At 39.8% G+C, this 15,649-nt stretch overlaps 1 protein-coding gene across 1 annotated transcript; it reads left to right on the top strand.

The window, feature by feature from the left end:
* hus1 (HUS1 checkpoint clamp component) lies at positions 1 to 12,558 on the top strand. The gene is made up of 8 exons (XM_055928561.1): positions 1 to 195; positions 928 to 1,055; positions 9,516 to 9,692; positions 10,499 to 10,606; positions 10,776 to 10,850; positions 11,076 to 11,175; positions 11,326 to 11,454; positions 11,879 to 12,558. The coding sequence occupies exons 1-8, from the start codon at positions 144 to 146 to the stop codon at positions 11,959 to 11,961; spliced, it is 852 nt and encodes a 283-aa protein (XP_055784536.1). The 5' UTR covers positions 1 to 143; the 3' UTR covers positions 11,962 to 12,558.
* Positions 12,559 to 15,649: the final 3,091 nt, after the last annotated feature.

Genomic DNA, 15,649 nt, shown 5'->3' with positions numbered 1-15,649 from the left:
CAAAATACTTGTTTCCCAGGGAAAGTATAACAGGGCTGTACCATTGGCGCGCGGGCCAAATTGAACGCCACAACAACACTTTTTGCTCTAAACTACTCCCTAAAGAAAATATTAGATTTTTGTCAGTAAAAATAAAATTTAACATGAAGTTCCGAGCAAAAATGATTGATGTTGGTTGCCTTAACCATTTCACACGTAAGTCTAACGTTAATACTGTAATGTTGCTCTTGTGTAGCTAGCTAGTATTAAGCATTCATTGCTAGCTAGCTAATAACGTTAGCAGCTAGACTAACAATTTAAGCAAAGTCCTTCTCTAGGCTTCACATAAAGTTGAATAATTATACCAACTACTGTTACATGCTAGCAAGCGTGTTTCACTTGCAAGAGAAAATATATGGTTGGTGCGGGTGCTGTCTGCAAAGAAGTTGGCTGTTTACTAAACTAGCCCAAAGACACTGATACAAAGATTTGTATAACTAACGTTAACCTTCATCTTTCTATCTGTGACTGATAGAACACAATTTGCCAAAGAGGATATACCATGACCAAACTTCTGAGTCGGTTTTGGTTATATGGGATACAGCCTTTGTCAGAATGGACTTTTCGTGATAGAATACTTTCGCAGTAGGTTAGGTGAATTAACGTAGCAGGTAAGGGTAATTGTGTTCAGGTTGGGGAAAGGGTTAGTTAAATGCAGCAACAACAAAAATCCTTTGTTCAACGAGACGATATTTGGAAGATGACCTCGCGACTTGAGAGATTACATGTTTATCAATTGAACCCGGAACCGACCAAGAGGTAAACAGGCAACTTCTATGCTTAAGGTCCAGACATGGTTAGAGATGGACAGAACCTCTCGTGAATTTTCTCTTGCGAGTCGAACATGCAACACTTCGTAGTATTTTACCTTTCATTTCTCCCCATCAGGTGTGGTGAATACCATCTCTAAACTAACGAAGATATGCATCCTGCGACTTACTCCAAACAACCTATATTTTGTACTGTCTGGTAAGGTAGCCAGCGGAGGAGTCGGCATGTGGTGTGAATTATCTCAGGTACATGCCCATTCAATACAATATGTCTATTTCTACCAATGAGTTGTACTTCGATAGCTCACACAATTATGTTTTTAATACTCTCAATTGTTACATGTAGGCCTAGGGATTATGAATTGGACACTGTTGCCCATTATTTTAAATTTGGCATGTGAAGGGAGCAGAACAGAAACTCCAGGGAGAGGCCAGTCTGTCTGTTTCCATTATATGGAAATAACCTCTTATCCAAAAGTGAAATACTTAGTCTCGTCTAACATGTAGGCTCGCCATTCCGGAACAGTCCCACTCCAATCAAATCAAATTATATTTGTCACATACTCCGAATACAACCTTATTGTGAAATGCTTACTTACAAGCCCTTAACCAACAATACTGTTTTAAGAAAAATAAAGTTAAAGTAGTTAGTAAATAAGCTAAAGTAAAAAAATACAAGAGTAACAATAAAATAACAAGGGTATATACAGGTGGTACCGGTACCAAGTCAATGTGTGGGGGTACAGGTTGGGGTAATGACCATGCATAGATGATAAACAGCGAGTAGCAGCAACGCAAAAAAGGGGCAGAGGTTCAATTAATGCAATTAATGATTAGCTGTTCAGCAGTCTTATGGCTTGGGGGTAGAAGCTGTTAAGAAGCCTTTTGGACCTAGACTTGGTGCTCCGGTATCGCGTCCTGTGTGGTAGCAGAGAGAACAGTCTATGACTAGGGTGGCTGGAGTCTTTTTTTTTAGGGCCTTCCTCTGACACCGCCTGGCATAGAGGTCCTGGATGGTAGGAAGCTTGGCCCCAGTGATGTACTGGGCCGTACGCACTACCCATTCTAGCGCCTTGCGGTCGGAGGTCGAGCAGTTGCCATACCAGGTTGCGATGCAACCAGTCAGGATGCTCTCCATGGTGCAGCTGTAGAACTTTTTGACGATCTCAGGACCCATGCCAAATCTTTTCAGTCTCCTGGATGCTGGTCTTCTAGGCAGAGTTCCTCTGTCCAGTGTCTGTTCTTTTGCCCATCTTAATCTTTTCTTTTTATTGGTCAGTCTGAGATATGGCTTTTTCTTTGCAACTCTGCCTAGAATGCCAGCATCCCAGAGTCGCCTCTTCACTGTTGACTTTGAGACTGGTGTTTCGCAGGTACAATTTAATGAAGCTGCCAGTTGAGGACTTGTGAGGGGTATGTTTTTCAAACTAGACACATTAGTGTACTTGTCCTCTTGCTTAGTTGTGCACCGGGGCCTCCCACTCATCTTTCTATTCTGGTTAGAGCCAGTTTGCACTGTTCTGTGAAGGGAGTAGTACACAGCGTTGTATGAGATTTTCAGTTTCTTGGCAATTTCTTCCATGGAATAGCCATCATTTCTTAGAACAAGAATAGACTGACGAATTTCAGAAGACATTTCTTTGTTTCTGGCCATTTTGAGCCTGTAATCGAACCCACAAATGCTGATGCTCCAGATACTCAACTAGTCTAAAGAAGGACAGTTTTATTGCGTCTTTAATCAGAACAACAGTTTTCAGCTGTGCTAACATAATTGCAAAAGGGTTTTCTAATGATCAATTAGCCTTTTAAAATGATAAACTTGGATTAGCTAACACAATGTGCCATTGGAACACAGGAGTGATGGTTGCTGATAATGGGCCTCTGCACGCCTATGTAGATATTCCATAAAACATCTGCCATTTCCAGCTACAATAGTCATTTACAACATTAACAATGTCTACACTGTATTTCTGATCAAATTGATGTCATTTTAAAGGACCAAAAATGTGCTTTTCTTTCAAAAACAAGGACATTTCTAAGGGACCCCAAACTTTTGAACGGTAGTGTATATAAACGGTAGATTATTGTACACGCCACAAGAAGGTCTGATTTCATTATTACTGAAACAGGATCCAAGTGGTATATATAAAGATCCAGTCCATTAAAAAAATTGGAGGCCTCTTACACTTCAGTGTTGTGATGCAAAAATTCTAGCTAAATGCTTGGCGCATAGAATTAAAAATGCATTGTCAGATATTATTCATCCGAATCAGACATGTATGATACATTGGAGGTAATATAAGACAAGTACTGTAAACAATCGAATATTATGAAATATAGGGGAAACCTGGCCTGGTTTTCATAGCTGATTTTGAAAAGGCTTTTGATAAAGTACGACTGGAGTTTATATATAAATGCCTGGAATATTTCAATTTTGTAGCATCTCTTATAAAATGTGTTAAAGTTATGTATAGTAACCCTAGGTGTAAAATAGTAAATAGTGGCTACTTCTCAGAAAATGTTTAACTGTCAAGAGGAGTAAAATGAGGTTGTCCACTATCGGCATATCTATTTATTATTGCCATTGAAATGTTAGCTGTTAAAATTAGATCCAGCAATATTAATGGATTTGAAATCCATTGCTTAAAAACAAAGGTGTCATTGTACGCTGATGATTCATGGTTTCTTTTAAAACCACAATTAGAATCCCTCCACAGCCTCAGAGGATCTATGATCTACTTTTTCTAACCTCTCTGATTTAAAACCAAATTATGATGTGTACTATATTACGTATTGGATCACAAAAAAATTCAACTTTTACATTACTGTGTAGTTTACCAATAAAATGGTCTGATGGGGATGTGCATATACTCGGTATACATATCCCGAAAGAAAGAAATGATCTCACTCTAATACATTTTAATAGAAAGTTAGCAAAAAATAGATAAGGTCTTGCTACCATGGAAAGGAAAATATCTGTTTATTTGTGGAAAAATCACCCTGATCAACTCTTTAGTCATATCACAGTTTACCTATTTGCTTATGGTTTTGCCTACACCTAGTGAAATTATTTTTAAATAATATGAACCAAAAATATTCAATTTTATTTGGAATGGCAAGCCATACAAAATTAAAATGGCCTATTTATATAACAAATATGAATTCGGAGGGCAGAAATGATTAAATATTAAAGCATTAGACCTCTCACTAAAGGCATCGGTCATACAAAAGTTATACTTAAATCCGAAATGGTTCTCTAGTAAATTACTAAGAATCTCAACCCATGTTCAAGAATGGCCTTTTTTTCTTTATTCAGATTACAACTGCTCACTTTCGGTTATTTGAAAACGAAATCATCTCCAAAATATTGTTATTTTTTAAACAACCCTTAGAAAGTTGGTTGCAATTTCATTTTAATCTACCTGAAAAGACAGAACAAATAATACAACAAATCTTGTGGTTAAACTCAAATATACAAATTGATTAAAACATTTTTCTATTTTTTATATAATGTTTAAAAAAGGTATTATCCTTGTAAATTATATAATAAATAGGACTGGTGGAGTTATGTCACACATGCAGCTAACACAGATATATGGAAATGTCTGCTCTACCCAAAATTACAACCAACTAATTACAGCATTAGCAGAAAAAGTAAGGAACTTGTCTGTCAGGTCTGCATTAAAGACCAAAAATTGTTAAAGAAAATTGTGATAGATAAAAATATATATACCAATTTCATTTCAGGTCCAAAAAATTTACAGCTGTGCCATATAAATTGCAAAATAGTTGGAAGAGATTCCCGATGTACCGATTCCATGGCACATGGTTTATGAATTGACACGCAAAACGACGCAGGACTCAAAACGTCAATTTTTTTTAAAAATTACATTATTATACAAAAATCTTGCAACCAATAGAATGTTATATTTATAGGGGATACAATCTTCCCAGCTCTGCAGATTTTGCTGCGAGGAGACAGAGTCATTAGATCATTTATTTTGGTACTGTCCATGTGTAGCTCATTTTTGGTCACAGGTCCAGGAATGGCTGAAGAATTGCAACATTTACCTAGAACTAACGCTGCAGATAGCAATACTGGGTGATTTGAAAAGTCAGTCAATCGATCAATAATTAAAAAAAAAAAAAAAATTGAAAATAATTATTATATCTTTAATTTACAATCTGTAGAAGCTATGAGAATAGAAAGGTTCAGTACTTTGTGAAGCATCACAGCACAGTTGAAAAATATATGGCAAATAGAAATCCAAAATGGATGGTGTTAAGAGATAGGTGGGAGGGGTTGAATGGCGCTGAAGGGTGGGACTAATAACAACAAGATGACAATGTAAAACATACGGGGTCTGTAAAATGTATATAGGTTCAGAAATTTTGTGAAATAGCACAGTTACAAATAGAAATCAACCTGAATGGACATCAGAAGTAGAGGAAGGCCAGGACTAAAAACAAACAAAGTATAACGATTGTAAAATAGATTGTGTCTGTAAGATGTGTTTAGTATGTATAAACTAAAGGTAGAAGCCTAAGTGTTATTGTTTATTAGTTAACTACAATTGGGGGAGGGGTGGTAGGTTTTGCGGGGAATAATTAAAAAAAAAGTGTGTAAGGTCAGTCATCCCGGAAAATTTCAAGAATTTTGAAAGTTTCTTCAAGTGCAGTCGCAAAATCCATCAAGCGCGATGATGAAACTGTCTCTCATGTGGACCGCCACAGGAAAGGAAGACCCAGAGTTACCTCTGCCGCAGAGGATAAGTACATTAGGGTTACCAGCCTCAGAAATTGCAGCGCAAATAAATGCTTAACTGAGTTCAAGTAACGGACACATCTCAACATCAACTGTTCAGAGGAGACTGCATGAATCAGGCCTTCATGGTTGAATTGCTGCAAAGAAACCACTACTGAAGGACACCAATAATAAGAAGAGACTAGGTGGAAGAGACGAGCAATGAACATTAGACCGGTGGAAATCTGCCCTTTGGTCTGATGAGTCCAAATTTGAGATTTTTGTTGTAAGGCGCAGAGTAGGTAAACAGATCTCCCCCTGTGTGGTTCCACCGTGAAGCATTGAAGAGGAAGTGTGGGGGTGCTTTGCTGGTGACACTGTGATTTATTTCGAATTCAAGGCACACTTAACCAGCATGGCTACCACAGCAATCTGCAGCGATATGCCATCCTATCTGGTTTGCGCTTAGTGGTACTATTATTGTTTTTTTCAACAGGACAACGACCCAAAACACACCTCCAGCCTGTGTAAGGGCTATTTGACCAAGAAGGAGAGTGCTGGTGCTGCATCAAATGACCTGGCCTCCACAATCACCTGACCTCAACCCAATTGAAATGGTTTGGGATGAGTTGGACCGCAGAGTGAAGGAAAAGCAGCCAAAAGGTGCTCAGCACAAGTGGGAACTCCTTCAAGCCTGTTGGGAAAGCATTCCTCATGAAGGAGGTTGAGAGAATGCCAAGAGTGTGCAAACCTGTCATCAAGGCAAAAGGTGGCTACTTTGAAGAATCTAAAATATAATTAGATTTGTTAACTTTTTTGGTTACTACATGATTCCATATGTGTTATTTAATAGTTTTGATGTCTTCACTATTATTATACAATGTAGAAAATAATACAACTAAAGAAAAACCCTTGATTGAGTAGGTGTGTCCAAACTTTTGACTGGTACTGTGTCAGGGACAGGTTATTTTTGTCCAGGTGGGTGTTACGCACGCCTCTGAGAAGAGGGAACGCAACTCCCTGCTACAACTCAACTCTCTGAAGTGCAAGAGGTATGGACTGTAGGTGCAAGTAAGGATGACACAAAACCAGAATCTACCGTTTACTAGGATTTATTTTCATACACGGTAATATGGGGAAAAGGGGCTGGACGGAACCAAAGCAAAGAAAGTAAATATCAAAGTTCCCCCTCTCCTATCTAACCTGCCTACCCACTTAACTTACCTAACTTAACACCGCCTGGTGCCCTAACCAAAATACAGGGGGTGGTCCGCCCAGGTCTTACCTAGTGTGCCTAGACAGTAAATATACTACGGGTATATGTATGCCCGCGGGCCTCTTGCCTAAGCACTCCCAAAGTGCCTTCTCCTTCCCCCCCTGGGAACAAACGAAACAGAGTAATTATTAACGATTTCACAAACACAGGACATAGAAAAACTGCTACCAACAACAACAGTACATACCACACTTTCTGATACACAACCAACACTATATCACAATCTAATTTCTCTCGATCTTTCCAAAATATTCAATTCTCTCTCAATCTCCAAATCTCTACTCCAAATCTCTACTCCAAATCTCATCTCCTCTCTCTCCTCTCTCTCCAAAACTCCTGGGCCAGAACACTGGCTTTTATCTTCAGGTGGCAATGGTGATTAGTGTCAGCTGCTTCTTGACGAGGGGGCGGGGTCAGCTCCAATCACCAATTAGCCTGGGGTTGACCAATCAGCTGGTTGGGGAGTACTTCAGGAAGCCATCTCCTGAAACACACACTCAAATACAAAACAGAACACAGAAACTGGGGAACGTAACAGTGGGAAAGGACAGTGTGGAGTGCAATAGAGATTGTGTCATCTGTGGATCTGTTGGGGCGGTATGCGAATTGGAGTGGGTCTAGTGTATCTGGTATGATGGTGTTGATGTGAGCCATGACCAGCCTTTCAAAGCACTTCATGGTTACAGACGTGAGTGCTACAGGTCGGTAGTCATTTAGGCAGGTTACCTTGGTGTTTTGGGGCACAGGGACTATGGTGGTCTGCTTGAAAGATGTAGGTGTAACAGACTGGGTCAGGGACAGGTTGAAAATGTCAGTGAAGACACTTGCCAGTTGGTCAGCGTATGCTCTGAATACACGTCCTGTTAATCCGTCTGTCTCTGCGGCCTTGTGAATGTTTACTTGATTTAAGGTCTTACTCACATCGGCTACGGAAAGCGTGATCACACAGTCGTCCGGAACGGGTGTTGCTCCCATGCATGCCTCAATGTCCCTTGCCACTAGGAGCGCCGCCACTGGATGAGCATTTTCTTGTTTGCTAATGAACTTACACAGCTCGTTGAGTGCAGTCTTAGTGCCAGCATCGGTTTGTGGTGGTAAATACACAGCTCTGAAAAATATAGATGGAAACTCTTATCATGAGGCGAGCAAAACCTTGAGAGTTCCTTAATATTAGATTTTGCGCACCAGCTGTTATTGACAAACAGACAACCACCCCTTGTCTTATCGGAGGCAGCTGTTCTGTCTTGCCGATGCACAGAAAACCCAGCCAACTGTATATTATGCATGTCATTCATATCAAATCAAATTGTATTGATCACATACATGTGTTTAGCAGATGTTATTGCGGGTGTAGCGAAATGCTTGTGTTTCTATCTCCGACAGTGCAATAATATCTAACAAGTAATATCTAGCAATTTCCCAACATATACCCAATACACACAAATCTAAATAAGGAATGGGATTAAGAATATATACATATGTGGATGAGCAATGTCAGAGTGGCATAGACTAAGATACAGTAGAATAGTATAGAATACAGTATAAACATATGAGATGAGTAATGCAAGATATGTAAACATTAAAGTGACTAGTGTTCCATTTATTAAAGTGACCAGTGATTTCAAGTATATGTATATAGGCAGCAGCCTCTATGTGCTTGTGGTGGCTATTTAACAGTCTGATGGCCTTGAGATAGAAGCTGTTTTTTAGTCCAAGGTTTCTCAGTCCAAGCTTTGATGCGCCTGTACTGACCTCGCCTTCTGGATGATAGCGGGGTGAACAGGCAGTGGCTCGGGTGGTTATTGTCCTTGATCTTTTTGGCCTTCCTGCGACAGCGGCCGCTGTAGGTGTCCTGGAGAGCAGGTAGTTTGCCCGCGGTGATGCGTTGGCCAGACCGCACCACCCTCTGGAGAGCCCTTCGATTGTGAGCGGTGCAGTTGCCGTACCAAGCGGTGATACAGCCCGACAGGATGCTCTCAATTGTGCATCTGTAAAAGTTTGTGAGGGGTTTAGGTCCCTCGACTCGGTGAAACATAAGATATTACAGTTTTTAATATCCCATTGGTAGGATAGTCTTGAACAGAGCTCATCCAGTTTATTCTCCAATCATTACAAGTCAGAATGTTGAAATGGTGATAACTTAATTTTAACTCACTTGACCGGTTGTCTGCCGATTTTGTCCTTATGTTGGCGGTAATCTGGGACAAAATAACCACAGGGAAGCGTTATCAACCTGCTGGTCTGTATATCGGTTTATCGCACGCGACAAACACTTCCACAATATGGCTGAGCGTAACCAAACCACAGACCGAACATTGTCCCACGCAATTAGTTGGCAAATTTCACAACCACCTCCAGCTGATTGCGAGGAAACGTGCTTTGGTCAACTACGTTCGGTTTCATTCGGCTATTGTTTACATATTGTGCATGATGTGCAACGTGTCAGAAGATTGCAAATTCAAACCACAGAACCTACTGGCGACGCAAAAAGTCGGGTAAACACTTTCCTGTGGATACCCCATCTCCACCTCTTAACAGCAAAACTAACAGCATGGACAACCTGTAAAGTAAATATAATTTTATTCAACATTCTGGCTTGTAAGAGAGACATTCTGGCTTGTGTTCACTGGTGTCTGCTCTATACTTATCCAACAAGCCATTCTCTATTTGTGTTGTATTTGACCAGGCCAACTTCTTTGATGAGTATCAGCTGGAAGGTGTGGCGCCCGACGCTAATGAGATCTGCCTAGAGGTGACCCCCGAGAACCTTTCCAGGGCTCTGAGAACCTCTCAGAATGCCAAGTGTGTGAAGATCAAACTGACCAAGAAGCACTGTCCTTGTCTCACTTTCGTTGCAGAACTGGTAAGAGCTACAGCAATTATATCCAATGTGTCTGCTTCAAGGGAAAACTGTCAACATTCACTGGGCTGTGTTGAATATGATGTGTAATTCTGTTGACTATATTGTCCATGTTTGTTAGTGACTACTTTGGCATCTCAAGCGGTCAGTCAGTATGTAACACTTTTCTAACAAACAGGTTTATGTTTAACACCTACAAATGAAACTATGTCTTAACCCCCCTAAAAGCAAGACCTTCCCTAAAACACTCAATGGACATTATGAAAGCTGAACCAAGTTTATTCTTCCCAGAGGATCAATACAGCTGTATTAGACAAAAACATTTTCACACAAGCACTGATATTTAACCGTTTAACCTCCTAGTCGTCTGTACAAACATCGTTCTTTACTGCTAGGCAGGACACTAGTTATACGGCCATAAAGTTTTATTTCTCCCTTAAGGTAAGCTGACCTGACCTCAACCCCTTTCCATCACTTATCCATGGCTCTCTCCACCTGCCACATGTAATCGCTTCCCTGCACTCAACACATTCAAAGCTTAATTGCACACACTATATACCTTCCTCCTATAACCATTAACTTCTGGTGTAGACCCTCTAAACCTCAGCACTCCATCAGTGACATGAATATGTTTATTTTCATATTCTCAGAACCCAACCGTGGCAAAGAAAATTTCTCCGGGTAGTAAATAACTTTGAGAGGAACCAAACTTCATAGACGCAGCTCATCCTCCTAGCTGGCTGGCTAGAAGTTTGGATACGTCAGAAGTTCAGTAATTTTATCTTTCCCTGCCTCTTCTTCCTTGTTAGCCAACACTTTCCAGCGTCAGTCGTGTTGTCACCCATGACATCCCGGTGGACGTGATACCCAGAAGGCTTTGGCATGACTTCAAAGAGCCCAGAATGCCAGACTTTGACGTGAGTACCAGAGCCACTCTAGCCTGGATCCCAGTCTCGTTCTGCCGAAGCCGACTCTAAAGCAGAACCAGACTGGTATCCAAGTCCTCTAAAGTAATGCCAGTTTAACACGTCAGGTGTACTGTTATTTAATTTGTTGTAATGATAACTATATCTAAATGCTTTGCAGGTGAGCATATATTTGCCTCCACTGAAAACTATGAAAAATGTTGTGGATCGAATGAAGAATCTCTCTAACTTTCTGGTAAGAGACCGTTTACTATGAGCTCAGATAATTTTACACACGCCCCCAACATACTATGATATATTTGTTATAATATCTTCGGTGTAGGTTTAATATTTTAAAAATAAAGTAAAACATTGGAAGTCACCGGTATGTCACAATGTCCTTTAAAGTAACATAAAATAGAGCTGTTTGTAGATTGGATTATTTGCTTTCAATACAAAGTCACGTTGCCCTCTGTCCTAGGTGATGGAGGCCAACCTGAATGGAGAGATGAACCTGAAGATTGAAACTGACCTGGTGTCTGTCACCACCCACTTCAAAGACCTGGGTAATCCTCCCTGGGGTAGGTGCATCCCCTTTACTTGTGTCGTGTTCATTAAGGCACACCGTAGCAAAAACTTTTTGAAAAATCTCATGTTAGCCATGGCAACAAACTGGAGCCTGTCTCAGGGCTTTTACTAATTTCAGTCTCGTCTCTCTTGGCCCCCCTCAGGTGACGATGGTTCCCAGGGGCGCAGTCAGAGCAGGGACCCTGAGGTCATGGCCCACACCCGCGTGGACATACGCAAGCTGCAACAGTTCCTCATGGGCCAGCAGGTCAACCCCAGCAAGGCCATGTGCAGTGAGTCAACTCTCAACGACTTTTTACTAATATTAACCATATTGACCAATCAATCAGCTCCTCTAATTTCAACGTCACCAACACTGGTCCCAAAGACCCACAAGGTGATGCAGGCTTTTGTTCCAGCCCTAAAGTAACGATTTGCCGCACAATACCTGCACGCCATGTATCTCTTTAGGACCAGGGTCGGTGAAGATTGGATTATACCATCTGATGACAGACAGAAAGCCTTGACTGTACCAGTGAGTTACGGTTACATCATCTTCTGTGATGCTTTATCAGATTCATCACTATATTATGAGTAATGATGTGGACATGAATTGAATTGTGTGAGAGAGGGGAAAAAATTGTTAGACTGTCATAAGAAAGATCCACTGTAAACTCCATGATTGCAGATCACTGATGAGCATTCTATTCCCACCAGATATTGTCCACAAGAGGATCATTCATTTGATTCTGCTGCACGAAGACGTGTCTCTGCAATACTTCATCCCAGCGGTGGCCTAGCAAGACAAACGTTGTCTAACACAAAAGTCAGCTGAGAAGGTTTGTTTTCTTCAGGATCAAATTGACCATCCCTCCTACTGGAGGGCTAGTGTGTAGGCATGCTTTTGATTCAACCCCATCGTAACACACCTCGTTCAGCTAATCTAGGTGCTAATGAGCAGTAGAATCAGGTGTGCTAGCTAAGGGCTGGAGAGAAAGCTTGTAGGAGGGTAGCTCTCCAGGAGGGATGGGCGATCCTAGACTACACATTCCATTCATTTGAGAAGTTGTGGTTGATTAAGATTACATGAAAACGTGTGAAAAGCTTGTAAATCAACACTGCCGTCATGCACTTCCAAAAGTATAACTTATTCTCTGTGGAAGCTCGAATTTCATCTTTAAAATGTAAAAGGTGTACTCTTAGACCTCGAACAAAGTTTGTGTATTATAGTTTAGTATTTGATTTAATACGCTTACAAATCTCAAGGCCTTAAATGTATTGTCTATGTATGTTGCTATTGTATTGTTGTACATAGTTTAATAATTCCACTCAAGATGTAGCTACACGCTCAGCCTTCATGCATTGTATGTACTGTTGATAAAAACATTTTTTTTAAATTGTTAGAACACTTGTGTTATTTGTAGTGAAAAATGTGTTCAAGTCATTGCATATAGTAATATAGAGGCATATTGAAGGATAGGGACACTTAAATGACCCCTTGCAAAAGATGTGCTACCAGTCTGTACAATGCATGGTATCTTGTAATAGCATAGGCATAGATTGGTGGCAGTTAGGTTGGGTTTCGATAGTGCAAAAAATTAAATAACCACAAGATTATTTTGCAAAGGAATTAATTTGTCTTTTTTTGGGTCCCTAGATTAATTTGAATATGACTATTGTTGTTTTTAGATGGTTGCCTGCACATTTGGTGCTGGACACACAGATGGACCTTAGACATACACAAAGAGATTACTGGAAAATGGGAAATGCTTATTTTGATTGGATTGGAAGATGCTTGTTTTTTATTTATTTTATTTAACCAGGTAGGCCATTTGAGAACAAGTTCTCATTTACAACTGCGACCTGGCCAAGATGAGGCAAAGCAGTGCGACAAAAACAACTAAGTTACGCATGGGATAAACAAACGTACAGTCAATAACACAATAGAAAAATCTGTATAAAGTATGTGCAAATGAAGTAAGGAGGTAAGGCAATAAATAGGCCAATGGCGAAGTAATTACAATTTAACAATTTACACAGGAGTGATATAACGTACGCTAACCCCATTCCGTACAAATGTGAGTTTACGTTATGTGCAGATGAGGATGTGCAGGTGAATGCACCAATTTGTAAGTCGCTCTGGATAAGAGCGTCTGCTAAATTACTTAAATGTAAATGATGTAAATGTAAGTAGAAATACTGGTGCACAAAAGAGCAGAAAAACCAAAACAAATATGGGGATGAGGTAGGTAGTTGGTTGGATGGATGGGCTATTTACAGATGGGCTGTGTACAGCTGCAGCGATCGGTATCTTGTATGCTTTTCTAATGCTATTTAATGTGTTTGGATAGTGGTACCATAAGAATGTTTGCCAAGCAAAAGGCTAGTCAAAGTCTACAGTGGGAGGGTGCAGAGAAGAAACCAGGATTTCTTAAACTGACTGAACCAATCAAGAGTCATTTCTACTGTTTTCGGACCAACCAGGAAAACTTTTTTGCTTTGTTGCACATTACTTATACGGTAGTACGGATTCGACGCTTTGGACGATGGTTTGTGATTGTACATTTCTCACGTAGTGTGCAGAATATCGTATATTAATTTGATATATCCACGCTTTGAGTGATATACTGTTTACTGCACGTAATTTAGAAATGTGCAATCACAACTGTAGGGCCGCGGTGTACGCTGGGAATTATTTTGAATATTCATGAGCTCATAAAACAAGAGTTCATTGGGCAGTAAAATGAATTAGTGAAATCCGAGTTGTGTTTCGTTAGTTGGGATAGTTGATGGGTTGAGTTATATTGCTTTTGGTCTAGTTCTATTTTGTTAGATTGAGTTCAGGCAAATATTTTTGTATATTCCTTTTCTGATCATGGTTACAACTAGCAAGTATTACAAGATGTGTGATAATAGAAATATATGTATATGCAAGTTACGAGAAACACGCTTCTTCTGTTTTTACAAAAGACTAGTCAAATTTTGTAGTGCGCAGGTTGGCATCACAAATGTGGACTCTACGTAGTTGAATGTGAACTTTATCAATCGTTTGTACCCACTACAATCGGACCAGTCAACTAATGGTCACTTCGCCAAACGTATTAATATAGACATGAATACATATCGTTTTTAATCATGGTTAGTGACATTGTAGAAACCTTATGCGAACAACATATGTGTTCCACCATTGCATTTAGTACAATGATTGCTCGCTGAAATAGAGGCAATATTTTGAGAAATAATTTGTATGTTCTTTGTAGAAATTGGTAGTGCATTATGGGATATCCCAAAAAGCTGAAACATCATTATTGTGTTGAATATAATAGCAGGACAGACTGAACCACTCAAATTAATTCCCAGATTTTTACGACACTATTTCCGAGGCACGCAAATAGGAAGATGCTGTAATTTGAACTGTTGAACGAACCATATGCTGTTAACAGACTGACTTATACAATGTATCAGGCGCCATTATTATTTTACCATTTTTAGCCACTCGGCGGCGCACCACATCCGTGATATTTCTGGAGAACATCGTCTCTACCGTCTCTGAAACTGGCATTGCTATCATGGGCTGCAGCGGTGGAAAAAGTACCCAATTGTCATACTTGAGTAAAATTATATATACCATAATAGAAAATGACAAAAGTAAAAGTCACCCAGTAAAACAAGTCTAAAAGTATTTGGTTTAAAATATACTTAAGTACAAAAGGTAAATGTAATAGCAAAAATATACTTAAGTATGGAAAGTAAAATTATAAATAATTTCAAAATAATTTAAGCAAACCAGACTGCACCATTTAAAAAAAAAAATTTTTTTTTTTTTAAATTAAGGACAGCCAGGGGCATGCTCCAACATTCGGACGTCATTTACAAAGCATGTGTGTTTAGTAAAGTACAGATACCCCAAAAAACTACTAAAGTAGTACTTTAAATTATATTTACTTAAGTACTTTTACACCAGTGGTGATGAGTCAAATTACAAATTAAAGTCTTAGGAACAGACGGCTTAAAATAATATAGGGATAGACTTTTGCTTTGTCTTGATTTTAAATTGGCTATAAAAAAAATCTAAGTAGACCGTTCTGCTTCTGACATCTTGCGTACCTTGGATCCTGCTGCTCTGGTCTGGCCTCTCAATGCACTCACCAAACAATTGAAACACATGCAGCCTGTTACAATCAATAGGCCAATTAAAAGGAAGTCAGAGACATGAGCTCCTCTGCTGGAAAGCCAAAGACATGAACCAGAGACATGAGCTCCTCTAATTTGAACAAAAGTCCAACTTTGGGGGGGGTCTCTTATTATTGATAGTTTGACAAAGACGCGCGCCGACAGCAAGACACATTAATCTCACCGGAGAAAGCATCCGAACGAGCAAAACGGCACCCTTATGTCTCAATATGTGTAGATGGTTGGTAGTTTCTTTGTCACATGTACAGGGTCGCAAATGTATTTTCGTGGTACAGTGGCCTTTTTAAGCTCCAA

The sequence above is a fragment of the Salvelinus fontinalis genome, chromosome 7, assembly GCF_029448725.1.
Source record: "Salvelinus fontinalis isolate EN_2023a chromosome 7, ASM2944872v1, whole genome shotgun sequence".
In the NCBI taxonomy this organism is placed as follows: domain Eukaryota; kingdom Metazoa; phylum Chordata; class Actinopteri; order Salmoniformes; family Salmonidae; genus Salvelinus; species Salvelinus fontinalis.
Note: the sequence above shows the minus strand (reverse complement) of the source record. Positions and strands in the feature narration are given on the sequence as shown.

What these genes read in the sequence shown, in the direction of transcription:
- hus1 (XM_055928561.1), top strand. Translation starts at nt 144, where the DNA reads ATGAAGTTCCGAGCAAAAATGATTGATGTTGGTTGCCTTAACCATTTC. An exon ending in TTGCCTTAACCATTTCACAC is followed by an intron (nt 196 to 927) that starts GTAAGTCTAACG and finishes TCTCCCCATCAG; the next exon opens with GTGTGGTGAATACCATCTCT. An exon ending in CCCCAGCAAGGCCATGTGCA is followed by an intron (nt 11,455 to 11,878) that starts GTGAGTCAACTC and finishes TATTCCCACCAG; the next exon opens with ATATTGTCCACAAGAGGATC.